At 41.2% G+C, this 16369-nt stretch overlaps 1 protein-coding gene across 3 annotated transcripts in view; it reads right to left on the bottom strand.

Moving 5' to 3' along the window:
• Nucleotides 1–2249: 2249 nt before the first annotated feature.
• Nucleotides 2250–16369, bottom strand: part of PGCKA1 (PDCD10 and GCKIII kinases associated 1) — a 45271-nt gene continuing 31151 nt past the window's right edge. For all 3 annotated transcript variants that reach the window (XM_072862833.1, XM_072862834.1, XM_072862835.1), the window contains 2 exons: nt 5895–5942; nt 2250–4821 (listed from right to left, as the gene is read on the bottom strand). In XM_072862833.1, the coding sequence (XP_072718934.1) occupies nt 3867–4821; nt 5895–5926 (987 nt within the window). In that variant the 5' untranslated portion in view covers nt 5927–5942 and the 3' untranslated portion in view covers nt 2250–3866. The remainder of the gene's footprint in view (nt 4822–5894; nt 5943–16369) is intronic.

Here is a 16369-nt window from a genome sequence, read left to right as displayed (position 1 = left end):
TGTTTGCTGAACTGAAGAATTCCGCAGTATCAAATTTCAGGTTCTTGTGTTGCTCTGTAAACAAACTTCCCCCATAACATTTTCTCTAGGAAATAATTAACTTCCTTGAGTTGGGTGGACTGGGCTGCCTTCCATTCTTGTTGTCATATCTGGAATCTCTTCAGCAATCTGAAAAATTTTTCATAGTCTAGTGGTGACCCACTGCTAAATGAGAGGGTACTAAGCTCACTCTTACTCAATGACTCTTTACTTATGTATGGAAAAATTACAATTTCCCTTTAAGCTGTGTTACTGGCTTTGGAGAATGACGAGTGAAACATGAGCTTCCAAGATGCAAAATCTTTCTTATAATGGTTTCCCATCCTGTTGCCTGTTCTTTATTGCTACATATGTCTTCACACTCACCTATATAGAATTACATCAAATATAGAAACATTAAAAATAGATATTGGCCAACCAGCACCCTCATTAATTCCTTTTGTATCAAAGGAAAACCGAAACATTTAAGCTCTACTTCATAAGTGAGCCCTCTGAATATAGGAAATATAATTGATTGGTATGTGAAGTTACAGTGTTTGGGTATGGTTAAAGAGGAAGAGGTGTCTTAAAAGGTGTGTAGTTTTTGAGAGAAGTCTTAAAATACACAGTTTACTCTTGACTCCAGTAACTTTTTCCCTGTGACTTTCTCTGTTTTCTCAACATACTAAATTTTACTCACAATTGTCTGAGCAAAATGGATTGTTGAAGCTGGCGGTGTTTGTGCTTCTTTGCATCAACATCCGAGGGAACTGAATAAGATTTGATTTTCACATAATTATTTCAAAGCTGATTTTTGTAGAGGAAATTGTGTGTGGTATTTAAAATTATTTCTGAAATAATTGATTCTGTTTTCATATTTATTGTGAGAAGTGTACTGCAGTCTGAGAAATGGTTAATAATTCCTGACACTCAGCTGTGACATGGTAGAGCTGAAGGGACGTAAACACATATAAAAATATAAACCCCATATGTATATATTTGGAAAAAACAAACAAAACAAAACAAATGCACTTTTAGATAGCAGATAAGAGAAGTCTGAATGTTGGTGATACCTTGTAGGTTTATTTTATGGAAGCTTTCCATAAAATTGAATGCAGATTTGAGGTATGCATATGCCTGACTTTTTTTTTTTTTTTTTTGCTTAAGAGAAGCATTGACCGGTTATTTCCGATGCAGTGAACATACTTGGTTTACACTGGTTTTTGCCTTTCTGACATTGAAGACAATGAAAACTTGGGCTGCAAGAAATGTTTGTGGCCCAGCTGATCTCTTGCAGAGGACTTAAGTCTGGTGGTCCACGATTGCGGGCAGTTGCCTGCGGAAGGGATGCCAGGTTTGGAGTGTCCAGGGCACCAGCTGGGTTTGAGCAGGTGCTCTCCTCTAGCGTGTTTTAATTCTTGGGGAGCAAGATGAAAAATTGGTGCGATTTGCACTCGAAGTTCAGGTTGGAAAAATCTAATCGAGTGGATATTGAAAAATCGGATATGTTTCCTGGGGTGTTTGTTGCGTTTCTTTAACATCTTTTTACTTAAATAATTTTTCGTGGTTTGTGTCATGGTGCAGCAGGGGCTGGTGGCTCCCTGGGGCTGGGACGTGGGGCGCGGTGGAGGCTCCCCCGGGGACAGCAGGGCTGGGCCTCGCAGCCAGGGCCTGTCCTGCCGCCCCAGCCAGGGAGCAGGGCAGGGTGGGGGCACCAGGGCAACCCCAGCTCTGGGCATCGGGCACCTCCCTGGGGCCAGGCCGAGGCTGGGCCAGGCTGTCGGCCTGCAGGTAGGCCCAGCTTGGTGGGGCCTGTGGCCAGGCTGGGCAGGGCTGTGGGGAGCTGGGGCAGGGTCTGATGGCCCTGAGGGGCCGAAATGGGGTCCTGGGCCCTGGGCAGGGCAGGGGGAGCCCCTGGGGGTGGGCAGGGACAGTCAGGCCTGGTGATGCCCTCAGGACCCTTGCAATATAAAAGCAGACATATGCTATGTCCTGTCATAACCATAACTAGTAATATACAGCGTGCAAGTAGTCTTTCACTGTCATTCAGTATTGTAGCAATTTGATACACAAATGTGCATGTACAACTTGTATGCACTTACGAAAATGCTTAGAAGGGCCTATTAAAGTACAAAAGTGGTAGAGAAATCAACAGTACTACAACACTTTAAAAACACATAAAGCTTTTTTATTTTACAGATACAATGTGGTGACTTTCACCTGTAGCTGAATATAGTTCTCTTGAAGCTGAGACTTCAGGGTTTTTTTAATTGCTCCTAGGGATATCATTAATGTTTTGAGAAATTGCAATCTTGATTTGGGCTTGCAGTATTTGGAAGAAAAGAGCGAATCTGCATTTAAACAGAAATAATTTAAATATCTACACATTACTTAAAACCCACCTCCTATTATTCTGATCCCTATGTGTGTTAATGGTTAGACTAGGATTCAGCATATACTGTTGGCAAATACATAGTTGGTGCTTTTCATATATCTAATGAAGGATATATCTTATAGTACTTCTTTTATGCAACTGTAATATAATCAGAAAATGCATAAAGCACAAAAGCCACCAGGTGATTTTTCATATGATTAAAAAAATTTATTAAGAGTTTATAACAGACTCAGAAACCACAAAATGTCAGTATAAAATGTCAAGGACTTTCTATTTCACTCATTAAGATCCCACTTCTGATGAAATGGCAGCACCAAGTTGGTCTATCTCCTTTGCTTCCCGCAAGAAAGGTTAACATACTAGTCTGAAGATGAGAGAAAGGGTAAACGCTCCAGGAATGCAGCTCTGATATTTTCAGATCTAATGCTTAATTCAACTTTGAAGCTCAGTCCCTTTCCTGCTGTAAGTTTAAGGACTGCAGCAGAGCCAGGGATGGGTCCACACTGGCTCTTGCCATTTGTATATAAACAAAACACGTCTTGCTGGGGAAGTTTGAGACACAACCTCTTTGCAAACTGTATTGTTAAGGCAAGTGATGTGTGCTTGGAAAATTTAGCAGAGTTGAGAGGTCTCAGGCTGTAGTTTTACAACAGTTTGAATCTATCCAAACTGGTAGGACTGAGTTTTGATCCTTCTCCGGCACCTCTGATAGTGTGTGTGCAATTCTTACGTGAGCTACTTCAGCTCATTAACCCAACAGAAAGTTACCCACTCTCTGGGATTTGGCTAGGCTTCTGCTGTTTTAATGAACTGAAGCAGGTCACTTGGGGTATCAAACAAAGTCCAAGGGAGGTGTAAGGGAAGAGATGAGCTTATCATCCTAATGCCAGCTGCACATGCACAGATTTAGGCTTAAGCTGGAATGGAACTGTAACTGCAGTGAAATGCATGCCAAGCTGCCCTCTCTATTTCATACTTCTTTAGATCATAAAACTTCAGGTCAGTTTTATTTTTTTGTGCTAACATGATGAAAATCTGTGGTTTCTAACTCTGTGGCTTCTATAGTTCTATTTTAAATAACGGAAGTTTTTTGAACCTGGAACATGCAGTGTGCGCAGACCCTCTTGAGGGTCAAAACCAAAGGAAATGTTTGCATGAGTCCAGGTGAGGTGGGTATACAGCAAATACCTTGTGTGGAAGAAATGATGCTTTGCCCTCCTGGTTTTGGCACCATAGAAAAGTGTTAGTATTACCGTTAGCCAAGGGAGCACTTCTGTACCTCGAGCAGTAGAAATTAAAAGGCTGTATAAAACAGCTGAAGGACATAAGTTTAGTCCCAACTCCTTTTATATATGCTGTTCATAACAGCTGTCCACATGTGGTGTACATGTGTTCATATAGATCCAGAAATAAAGTCTGGATCTTACCCAGCATATTAGAAAGACACCTTCATCTAGTACTCATCATCATCTTCCAGGTCTTCCCCTGCAGTTGCAGCTTCCAGTGCAGCCAGAGCTGCTGCTACTTCTGCATCTTCCTCCTCAATTTCTCCATTGATGTCTTTGTGGCTGGGGTGTGTGGGTGCCTGTGCTACTTTGGTAACAGCCACGGCAGTGATACCACCAGGAATACCCTCACTCAAACTTGCAGAGTCAGTTTTAAAAGGTTCGATACTGCTCTCCTTCATAGGCAAAGGTGGGGTTACACAAAGGTCCTGGTCCTGTATTGCTGAAGGCCCAGTGTTTTGGTCTGAATGTGCACAGTTGACTGAAAAGCTATCTTTTTCAACGTAGTTCCTGGTTTGATTGCCATTTTGGGGATAGTCAATATCTGGCAGTTGTATGGCATTGTTTTGTGTCTCCAGTATTGCACTTCCTTTGAGAAAGATGCTATCATCTGCAGAGCGGGAGTTCCCATCTTGAATACTGTTTGGCTCATTACAGGCTGCCTTCCTTTGACTGCCTGTCTCTAGGTCGAGTTCTTGGCCAGACCTATTTAATTTGGTGTAAAAGTCTCTGTTGCTGGCTGAAGGGGACTCTGCTGACTGGCTGATGGGTCCCTGTTCACTAGCTTGTTTGACTGGGTTTGTGCTGTGGTTGAGCATGGGGTGCACTCCAGTGCAGGAGTTGCCACCATTGACTGCAACATCAAGCTTTGCAACACACTTCACAAGGCCATCCTCTTGAAAATCATTGCCTCTGTGGTTCCAGAGAGTTTCTTTTGTGCTAATTACCTGAGTTTTATTTTCTGTTCTGTTTAGCTCATCCTTCTGGAGTTCATTCTTTTGTTCTTGAATTTCACTATTCTCTTTGAATTTGGATTTATTGCTGCCTTGCTCATTGTGTTTGTAGCTGTTTACTTCATGAATGCATCCAGGCGATTGTACTTCTTCTGGATCAAAAATATAGCTGGAGCAAGGAAAATTTGCAGAAGAAATGTTAATTATGCTGTTAATATAATTAGAAAAAGGATTAAGCTTAATTTTTAAGCTGGAGATCGTGAGGAACTGGTGTCACTAAGCTTTACCTGGTGTCCTGAGAATGAGCTAAACTGAATGGAAATGCTGAACTGTGGAAATGCAGCTGTGGGCTGCTGTCTCTTGGGACTGACCATAACTAACCCTGGTAGTGAGATTCACCAGGAGCGTAAGGAGGATGTCAGAGAACCTTGTGCTGGTTGTTGCATGTTTCCAGCTTTATTTTTTATTTTCTCTGGGGTGTAGATTAACGAATGAGTAGTTATCACATAGCTTGTTAAATTATGTCCTCATGTAGTTGCTAAAATATATCCCTTTTTTCTGGTGTTTTTCCTTTCAAGTCTTTGTCCTCTTTTAATTTTTGTCCTCTCCTTTTTCCTTTCTTAATTTTTTCCTCTCGCTCCTAACTTTTCTTTGACTTATTTCTTCCAGAGCCTTTCTCTCTTCTTTACCTCCCCTCTTTCTCTTATAGCACCAGTTTTTTTTCCCACTTCCTTACCTGTTCTAGAGATGTGGCCAAGAGAAGGAGTAACCATCAAGTGGGGCTGAAGTTTTCCTAAAACTAGCTAGTCTCCCTCTCCAAGGAGACTTTTAATGTGGCAATTGTTCCCACAACCAGCTACATTTAAAAGTCATAATGGAAGCAAGAATCTGTAGTTCATTTTCATTACTTAGGAGAGAGGGAGGATCTGAAAAAGTCTGTGCTCCTCGTTCTACTGAATTGATCATGCCACCTAAATGAGAAAAAGCTTTGCTAAAGATGAGTTTTCAATGCCACACAATTTTTCTGTGGGATAGGAATTGCAGAAATGGACCTCAATTACAGTGAATCAAAAGAACATTCACAGGAAATCAGTATGCCTATGCTCTGGCATGATTAAAGATACTGTAAACTTCAGGAAAGCTCCAGCCTTGTAAATCAGCTTAATTTAAGCAACAGGTGTGGGGGAGCACAGACATGTTTTAATGCATTTCTTTTATTCAGTCTAAGCAACTCTGTTGTACCTTTGTATCATTTTGCAGCACCTGCACCCCATCTGGATTTTCTTTAATCTGAAAAGAGAGAGAGGGAAGGCAAGGGAGAGGGGAAGTGAGTGAAGCATTATGAAATTAATGTATGGGCAATTGCATTGAAAATGATGCTCATGTTTAGAAGGATTTTATTGGCTGAAAAGAAAGATGCCTACACAAGAATGGATGCAGTACAGTTCAAGGTCTTTCTAGGTTGCTGTCTTGCATTGACAGTGGCCTTTAGTTGGGGAAAAATCTGGGGAAGAATTTAACAGTTCTTAAACATAGTGGTGTTCTCCCAGACTATTCTCCTAAGCAATTTTATCATTTGGAGACTCCTAAGTTGGAGAGTAGTGTTTTTGTTTTGTGGTTTTTTTTTTAATTTGGCAGCTGTTGATGGACTTCTCTTCCATGAATTTGTCCAGTTGTTTTCTGAACTCCAATAAACTGTTAGCATCTACACAGTCTTTTACTTGGGAGTTTCACAGCCCAGCCTTGCCTGTGTGAAGAAGCACCTGCTTTTGTTTGACTTGAACCTGGTTCTTACTAGCAGTATTTGCCTTCTAGTTTTTGTATTAGAACAGATGGTGAGCATCATGTCCTATTGTCACTATACTATAGGTCCCGTACTGCCCCTTCAGTTCTGAATATGCAGTCTGAAGAATCCTCATCTTTTTAAATGTTACCCATACTGATATTGTTTCATGCCTATAGATTGTCCTTATGGTGGTTCTCTGGGCCTTTTGCATTTCAACATCCTTTGTGTTTGTGGTTTCCACACCTCATCTATGGAGTTCTCAAGGTGTGGGGAACCACAGATTTATTCTTTCCTAATAACTCCTGTCCCCACTCACTTGGCTCTGTGACAGCTACTGAGCACTGAGGTGGCATTTTTGTGGAACTGTCTCTTAGACACAGACATATTGCTGGGATTGGCACTTTCTTATATGCAGTGTGTTGCACCTGCTTTTTACTATGGTAAATTCTTCAGAGTTTGACTAGAGCTAGCAGTGTTTGCATTTTGCTACATCTCGGTATATTGCAAGCTTTCTGTGTATGTGTGTCATTGCCTGACCCAGTGAGATGCTGAGAGCTATCTATTACATGGTTCATATGCCAAAGTCTTTTATTATGGGAAGAAATAGTTTGCTAATTTGGACCCTTGAGAACTTTTATGTTCTGAACCTAAAGTGAAGGCACAGATCTGAACATCCCAAAATACTAGAAAAAAAACATTATTCTTTATGGGTTGGGGCGATCCTATTTCAAGTTAATCAAGTCAGGACAGGTTAATATGTTTTGTCCATTGTTATTCAGGCTTTCTTTTTCTCTTGAGATGTTCTACAGCCTTGCATACTTTTGCCACTGCCTAAGGACAGCAGCTCACTTCCCATAAAACAGAAATTGATGACGCAAGGTCAGGGTATTTTCTAGAGTGATTTATTCACAAAACACCAAAGGAAAGTAGCATTGATTTATTCTTACCAGGCATCGCCTGAACTGCACACCAGTGATTATGCTAGCAGAATTTGCAATCAACACTCTCTGTTGTATGGGCTTATCGTCTCACTCTTTTTCCTCTAAAATCTGACTTCCTCTGGTGTTAGAACTGAACAAAATGCCTGATGCCAGGCCCCTCATTCCTGGAGCCTCTAAGGGCCTACAACCATTCAGCAGCTGGTTTTAGCTAGGGTGTAGCTGCTCCTACGTATGCTTTTTTATTTGTCTGCATGTGAACTATTTTGGAGCAGAGACTTCTGTCAGGAGTAGCCAGCTTGTTGTAGCTCAGTGCCTGTTGGGATGGCTTGTAAGCCAGATGCTTTGCTTTCTCTGTCCTGGTGCTGCTTCTCTCTCTTCCTTAAATGCATTCTCCCTTCCACATTTCTGCTGATCTCGTGCTGCATGTTGTTGTCCCCTGCCGTTCAACAACATCATATCAGGAATTCTGATACGGGATTTTTCATCTGAAGAGGATGCAATAACTGGTGAGGTGGTCTTGTGTACAGACCCTCCTTACATGCAGTTGTTGTACAGTACAAAGGTGTTTGGACAGGTTTGAATAGATATGGGGCTTATTTGAGCTGGCTGGTGTAGCCATCTTTTCCAGCCAAAGAGGAATTCTTAATACAATTTGCTTTGATCACATTAAAAGCTGAATTAGCTATAGTCCTTCTTTAGGTTAAGACTGATTTGAAGCTAATTCAGTTGAGCTAAGCCCTGTGTGGACACTTTTTTTTGTTTGACTGACATGTTTAGTTTTAGCTTAAACCTGCTTCTAAACTGAAAGAATAAACTGCATGAAGTTGACTACCTGTTGATAGACTCAACCTTCAAGTCTCAGTGGTTGGCAGGTTACCACATGTTAGATATGTCACTGTGTCATCTCTGTTCATGGGAAAGGCAATGTAACTTGGCTTACGTTAAGCCTCTTTCTATACAGACTCTTGCTGTCCCTCATGCTTGCCATGGGCTAAGACTGTGCAAATACTATTTCAGCTCTGCTAAATCATGATAACTCCAATTGCTGTCAGCTGCTGTGTGAGCCCACTGAAATGCCCAAACAGCCTTTGGCTTGGCTTTAAAGTTTACAGGTTTGGTGAAACCAGTCCTGGTTTGTATGCAGACCAGTTCTGAGAATAGATATTGCTTCTAGCTGGGTGTGGGCACTTCAGGTCAGGCTGCTTCTGTTTAAACTTTTATCTGACAAATTTCCTACTCAGTGCTTTTATTTATAACTTTTTGTGATTTTTAAATCACAAAATCTTGCTCATGGGTTTTAACCATTGGGAAGTGCCAATTGCTCTCCTTTATTCTGTTGTAAAGACACTTGTGATGGTCATAGAAGGCAGTTATAAATGGAAATTACTGTTGTTTCCATATGAAGCACTTTTCCTGTTTTGGTTTTTTTTTAATTACAGTTACTATTTGAATTATCTCTGCAGCTACTGTGTTAAGCTTTTCCACTGATTAGTTACAAGTGGATCTGTCCTCTGGCATGAATAAACTATTACATATGGAAAATACTTTATGTTGTATTATCTTACAAATTATTTCACGTCCCTGAAATAGGAATATGGTTTTAGAATGTCACTGTCTGAACACTATTGCTTTTTCTTTTCCTTGCCCTTTTCTTCTGTATTTATAATAATCTTTCAAGTCAAGCTGGCAAGTAAGTCTGGGGAACAAATTTATTTTATAGCATGAAAAGGCATGCTTTAATCCTACTTATCTTGTTTTAGGTAACTGGTTCTAAAGACTTCTGTATTGTGTGATGTTCGTAGTTCCATTAACGGATAAGTAGTTTTAAGAAGCTATCTGGAGCAGTTTGAATTAAGCACATGCTACAGACTTGCAAAAAACAAGGGTTAGAGAGCTCAAGCAGTGGATAATGATATGTTATCTGATACTGAGTTTAGAAACATTGCATCCTTTTATGTTCAAACTTTTTTTGCCTTTTTATAAGACATCTATTCTGTTAGATATTCTGTGCTGCTCAGTTGATTAGATAGTTTCAGATGAACATGATGTGAAGCAGAATGCTCCCTTGCAGAACACTTCTGGGGCTAGTCTCCCCCCCAGAAAAAGGCTGCCTATGTAAAGTGGCAGTAAAATGCTTGGCCTTAACATTTAGATCCTCAGAATTCAGATCAAATTGCCATTAATCCTAGACATCAGGAATTTCATGATTGAGAAAGAATGAAGGCCTGTAAATTTCTGTCACTGGTTATTATACAGTCACTTAATCCTGAACACTAACACATTATCTGGCATTAAAGCTCTACTAAAATGTTAAGTACGGATTTTTTTTTAGACATGCACTGGAACACTGGGAGCATTTACAGGAAGGAGATAGAGCTGTTCAGGTGAGAGGAATGAGGGAGGCCTAGAATTAAATTTTTTTTAGGCTGCTTTCACTTTTCCAGCTTTGAGTAGCTGCTGAATAGTGTGGCCAGCAGGACTAGGGAAGTCATCGTCCCCCTGTACTCAGCACTGCTGAGGCCACACCTCGAATCCTGTGTTCAGTTTTGGGCCCCTCACTACAAGAGAGACGTTGAGGTACTGGAGTGTGTCCAAAGAAGGGCAACAAAGCTGGTGAAGCGTCTAGAGAGCAAGTGTTATGAGGAGTGGCCAAGGAAACTGGGTTTGTTTGGCCTGGAGAAAAGGAGGCTGAGGGGAGACCTTATTGCTCTACCTGAAAGGAGATTGTAGGGAGGTGGGTGTCAGTCTCTTCTCCCAGGTAACAAGCCACAGGACAAGAGGAAATGGCCTCAAGTTGCATCAGGGGAGGTTTAGATTGGATATTAGGAAGAATTTATTCACTGAAAGGGTTGTCAAGCATTGGAACAGGCTGCCCAGAGAGGTGGTTGGGTCACCATCCCTGGAGGTATTTAAAAGACGTTTGGATGAGGTGCTTAGGGACATAGTTTAGTGGTGGACTTGGCAGTGCTAGGTTAACGGTTGGACTCGATCTTAAAGGTCTTTTCCAACCTAAATGATTCTATGATTCTGCTCTATGAATCTTCTAAAGTCTGTCTCTGAGGTTGAGCTTGTAGCAGTTTCTACAAAATAATCAGATTCTTGCAGCATGAGAGAGTAGGATAGCCTTGTGGTTTGCATATTCAGTGTCAGTGCTTGCTTCAGTTAAAGTTATGATACTTTTCTTCAGTGAAAGACTTGGAAGAGGCCCAACTCTGTGTCTGTTTCCCCCAGCCACCACAGCAGACCTTTAGTCAGCCATGCAAAAGATAGTCTAGATATGTCCTTGCAATGTATTAAACAAGTGTTCACAGAAAGACCAGGAAGACCTGATGTCATGAAAGAGTGACTTTCTTCCTTCAAAAGAAAATGATACAGAAGAGCAACTATTTTAAAACCAGTTGGAAAAAATCCTACTATGGTTATTAAGGAGGTAGTAATTACAATTAATTTGAGGAGAGCAGAACGCCAATCCCATCAGTAAAGCAAATGCTGAAAAAGGGGAGGCTGTTAAATACTTTTATGGTGGCACCTGCTAAAAGAATGAAATGGGACTTTTCTTACAGTGTGAGACCTTGCTGAGGATAACAAGAATAGTGTCTGACTCCAAAAATGTAACCTCGCATTACAAGCCACAATGTGCTTTAAGAGAAGTCTGCTTTGCTTTATCAGATTTGAGAAACACAATGTTTCTGATTTTACATTATGTAACAACATAGCTTCTATTGTCTATTTAAACTGTAGCTGTGTTATGAATAAACAAAAGGCCAATGAAAGATGATGTCATGAAAAGGGAAGGGCAAACACTTTGGAGAAATAAAAATGGTTTGACAATCTTTCTTGATATTCTTGGAATTTTACATAGAAACAGAAAAAGGCCAATCTTGTTTTTGTTCACGATGTGTGTTTTCTTTTGTCTTGATTTTTTTTTTAAACCCCTCCAGGAGCAGAGGCAGAAAGGTGAGGGGAGAGCATATTAAAATAGCTTTCCTAGTAGGTCTCAAATTGATAAACTCTGGCTTGGTGACTTTTGATCTGGGTCATTCATTTTATAAGCCAGTTGGGGTTTTTTTGTTTGTTTGGGTTTTGCCTCCCCCACACCCTGGTGCTTTATGAGCTTTTGCTGTTTCTTTGGCTTTTCTCTCTCCATCTTTTCCCACTCTAGATTACAAAGTAAGGCCTTTTTTCCTATGTGTGTATTATCTGAGCTGCTAAACCTCAATGATGCATCTCCCAGGGGCCTGGGGCACCTCTTTCTGCTCACTTTTTCCAGTAGAGGTACCTCTCAGACTAGACCCTGCCAGTGTCTTCACCATCTTCCCTGCTGTGCTTTGCATTCCTCAGTGAAAGCTGTCTATTCTCAGGGTACTGGCCTGAGCTACCAGTCTCTTTGCAAAGGACGCAAACCCTCGCTCATCAAAATTAATCCTGGTTGCCTCACCACTAACACAAACACAATTTACTTAGTGGGTTTTTTTGCTAGCGAGGTCTCATATAGATGCCAAATGCTAACCAGCTAGGAGACATATTCACAGAAGGAAATGTGGGAAGAGAAAGTGTCTGCAGAGAAATATGTGCAGAAGGAATATAAAGAATTTGGGGTGGGAATAACCTTAGAGAGCTCTTGGCAAGCTTCTCCTTGTGGGAGGTGCAGTTTGCCTTCTGTGCTGAGTAGGCATTCACACCTCTCAGGAGACTTCAGAGGCTGTCCTCAGCATGTGCCAAGGTCTAAGAAAGGGTCAGGTGCATCTAGGTTGGAGGAGGAAAGTGCAATATGTTACTGAGGGGTGGAGGCAGAGGAACAATTGATCTGGATGACAGATAATATAAAAGAAGCATGGAAAGACTGTGGGACAGATGGTAGAGCTGAGAAGAACTATATTTAGAAATTTAGAAAACTAGTAAACATACAGTAGAAAAAAACACCAGCCTGTGGTAGAGGGAGAGAGAAGATAACAGGGAAAAGGTTGTAAAGGAAGAGCAGGGACATAACTTCAGCCTGCACAGCACGTAGCTAATGATCACTACTTTTGGGTGAATAAATCTGTAACTGTCTCACTTCGCTTAAAAAACAGAGAACTCTTCAAATCCTGTTTGTTTGGGGTTTTTTTCTGGACCTTAGTCACTATTCTGAGGCCAGAGGGCCTCCAAAGAGAGAGAGGGGGGAAAAAAACACCAAAACCACCTGTTCTGGGCCCAGAATCCTTTCCTGCTAATGCTCTGTGGAGGCTAACACCACTGATGAAACCTTTGGAGCTGACAGATAAATGTCTTCTGAAAACAAATTTCTTTCCCACAAAACTCCAGATCAGCTCTACTCTTGTACCTGAAAGTTACAGCCCAATTTGGCTGGAACAGTCACATTTAGCATATAGGTGACAGCCAAAAAAATTATGAAAAAGAAAACCATGTAGAATGTCTGATCTTTTTCAGCAAGTGTCTAGAGCCTTTGGCAACTCTTGTCTTAGCATAGTTGTTGTGGGGGTGACAATTTGATAACTAGTCTGTGCTTAACTCTGCATTAAGACCAATACTTAAAGCTGGACTGCAGTCTGTCTACATTACTTTTTTTCTGACTGATTCTTAGCCTGGAAATTTGTTTTAAAAGTGCTTCAGGGAACAACTGAATTGTCATATATAATCTAAAATAAATGAACTAACCTGAAGAAATACCCTAGTATGCTCCCTTATAGGAAGCGGGTCCTGCCTCATGGGTTCTTTTTGTCTGGTTTTCTGTAGCAGAACTGACTTCAGTCTCTTTGTTCACACTTTCTTAAAGTACAGCACTGAAGTGTTGTTTCCATGCTTCAGCCATCATGCCATCCAGCCCTAGTGAGAAAACCTGGCTGTGTCGTCCTGCTGATGGAGTATGGCCTGCAGATTGACTCAGAGTCACTCTGCAGTCCCTGCTGTCTGCATTGCTCTGCAAGAAAAGGGAACTGTGCAAGTGTTTTTCCTGGTGCAGCTTGGTTTAGCCTCCTGTTTTGAGGGAGGCAGGCTCTGTATGTGGGAATAAGGAGTGTAAGAGACCCTGCCAGAAAGAGCCTTATGCTATCCTGCCAGCACAAGGCTATTGCCAAGGTTATCGCCAAGGTTATCGTACCCTGTCCTTCCCCTCATTACTCCTCCCCCTCAAATGCGCTCTTTTCATTTACGGTACAGACAAAACTGGGGAGCTGCACAGGTCTACCAGCCACTTTTATTCTCCACTGAGGCCTTATTTGCCCACTGAATGGTTTGCATACATCTCTAGTACAGCTAACTGTGAAGATAACAGAAGTTGACACAGAGGGACCTATCAAAGACTCGTATAAAACTTCTTCAGCCTCAGCGTAACTACAGTGGTGACTTACAGGTGACTTATGGCAGTCAGCTTTAGCTGTTTGACACCCCTTGCCACTCTCTGCTTGTTCCTTTTCAAATCGGATCCCCTGTTTTTCACAGATGAATGTCATCATTGCATGAATGCAAATAATCCTTACATTATCTTCAGCTATTGAGAAGAATATTTACATTTTTTTTGAAGATGATTCTTCCCCTTTTTTCCTCCCCAGCCAGGCTGAATTGAGCCCATGGATTGTACGTTGTTTGAGGCAATGGCCTGATTCTTTACATGCTTCTGTGACTGAAGTGTCAAACTTTTGGGTGATATTACACACTGGCACTGTGTACAGACAATGTCTGTTTGTTTCAGTGAGGGAAGAATTTGATGTATTTTCTATGCTATTCCAGGCATGAAGTTTGGAGTTGGTTTTGTTTGTAGGGACTTAGGGGTATAATTTATGGGGTATTATTTCCGACAAATCCATGAAACTGATTTACACTCATTGTAGCTTTTTCAAGGGAGAAAAGTGGCTTTAACCATGGCAGATATCAAAACCTGGAGATTCTCATGCCTCAGAAGCATGTGTTGCTTGTTATCTGGGAATTTATAGGACTCGCTCAGGTATGGCTTCATAAACTTTAATGCTTTGTATTCTGACATACAGTAGTTTTTTGTTACTGAGGAAGCAGCTTTGATATCACAACATGTTTTTGCTTCAGCAAGGTAATACATGACAGGAGAACAGAATCCTTAAATGACAAAGGTATGCGAGCAGTCATAGCATGGGGAAAAGCAAACCAAGTGACACTTAAACAGAATTATTTCTAATTAGCTTAATCCCACACTTTTCAGGAGATTACAGAGCAAATTGATTTAATATCAAACACCCAAATAAACACTATGCTTGCCCAATGAATCATCAATACAGCATCGGCTAATCACCAAATGATGGCCTACTCACCAAATGACCAGTGGGAGTAATGTTATCGTGATTTTAACCTCTATCTGCATGGCATCATCTGAAAATTTATGCATGTATTAAGTGTTTGTCCAGGAAATTTGCAATAATAATAATAATTGACAAAAATTTGCACTTATTGTGCTCTTTGTCCCTGGATCACAACATTAGCAGTCAACACTAATTACTATGTACATGAAATAACACAAACTGCATATTATATCTTTGGATTATTCATAACAGCATCCAAGGGAGAGTGCAGTCTCCTAGCTGAGAGGTGTGTCTACTGTGCAGGAGTCAATTATGTTCTCTAATTGTGGGTGCGTGCTGTGGCATTTCTCAACACTGGGGAAGAGCATCCTGCCAGCATGATGTCCAGCTACAATCTGATGAGAAGTGACTCTGGCAGTCAGGATGCTGAGAGTAATGGAAATACCTGCTTACGTTCATATTCTCACTCAAAGAGCTGAGAAAAGGTCAGATTTATCCCAATTCTCCTGATAATAGAAAAATATGTGCAAATTATCTTACATATGTGTAGCTGTAATACCAAGCAACTATACCAGTATAGTTGGCAATACCTGCCAGGTGTTACATGCCAGTGTAAATGGTTTACCTGGAATGGGGAGCATCTGAGTTGATGCAAATGCAACATCAGAAACTGCTCCCCTTCTTTACAGCTGCTCTCTCCCCATGCCCCCAGGCATCTAGCTGTGTTTTTATCAGATCCTGATGGTATTTCTGCTCCCACCTTTCCCCTTCACCTTCTTGCTTTTTCATGCAGCTGTTTTGCACCAAACTAAGATGCAGTGGAGGGCAGGTCTCAAGGCTGGGAAGCTGGAGTGTTGCCAGTTCAGCTTAAGCACACCTGCACTTGTTTGCAGGTGTGCTGGTGGAAGGGGAAGGTAATGAGAAGTAGATGCTATCAGTTTTACAAAAGGTGTTTTGTTTTGAGTTGTAACTGTTGGTTATTGCCTAAGCTAATCTTCCAAAAAATGTAGTAATATGCATAGCTATGTTAAGTCCTACTGGCTCCTCCTCAAAATGTCCTTCTTTCCAAACCAGTAAGGTCAGCCGGATCCTCCACTTACCCCTAGTGCCTTCCTGACGGTGTTAGTCAGTATATGAAGTCCCATGTTTTATTCTCATCATAGACTCCTATTTCCACTCTGCCAACGTTTTTATTTTAAAGTCATTCTTGTACTATTTCGTTGACTGACTAATCTCTCTGGTAGCTGTAGGCTTTTTTGAAAACACCTCTGAAAAAGTAAGGCCAGCTCACAGGGAAGGCCAGCTCACCTTTTTGTGAGGCCCTTATTACTGCAGTAGAGTGCCCTAGAGGGCACATGGGCTACAACTTAGAGGTGATCTGAACATGTGCTTTTTTCCTGTTATACTCTTTGCAATTGATTTTAAATATTTATGAGATATTTAAGAGGAAATGCATTCTCTCTGACTAGTTCCTCATCACTCACAGCACTAGGTCACAGAACATTTCCCTACCCCCATTATTTACCATACGAAATGTTTGGGGGTTTTTTTATGGTTAAAAGGAAGAGTGGGGCAAAGGGTAAAACTCTCACAATCATTAGCCAGTTTGCACAAAGGAAAAACAAATATAGCTTGTAGCATAAAACCACTCATTTCCTCTTCAGCCAAGCTTATTCCCTCTATCTGATCTTCCCAAACTTACATCACTGTCTGGAGTTT

The sequence above is a fragment of the Ciconia boyciana genome, chromosome 5, assembly GCF_034638445.1.
Source record: "Ciconia boyciana chromosome 5, ASM3463844v1, whole genome shotgun sequence".
NCBI lineage: Eukaryota > Metazoa > Chordata > Aves > Ciconiiformes > Ciconiidae > Ciconia > Ciconia boyciana.
The sequence above is the reverse complement of the archived record's forward strand: the minus strand, read 5'-3'. Positions and strand labels throughout refer to the sequence as shown.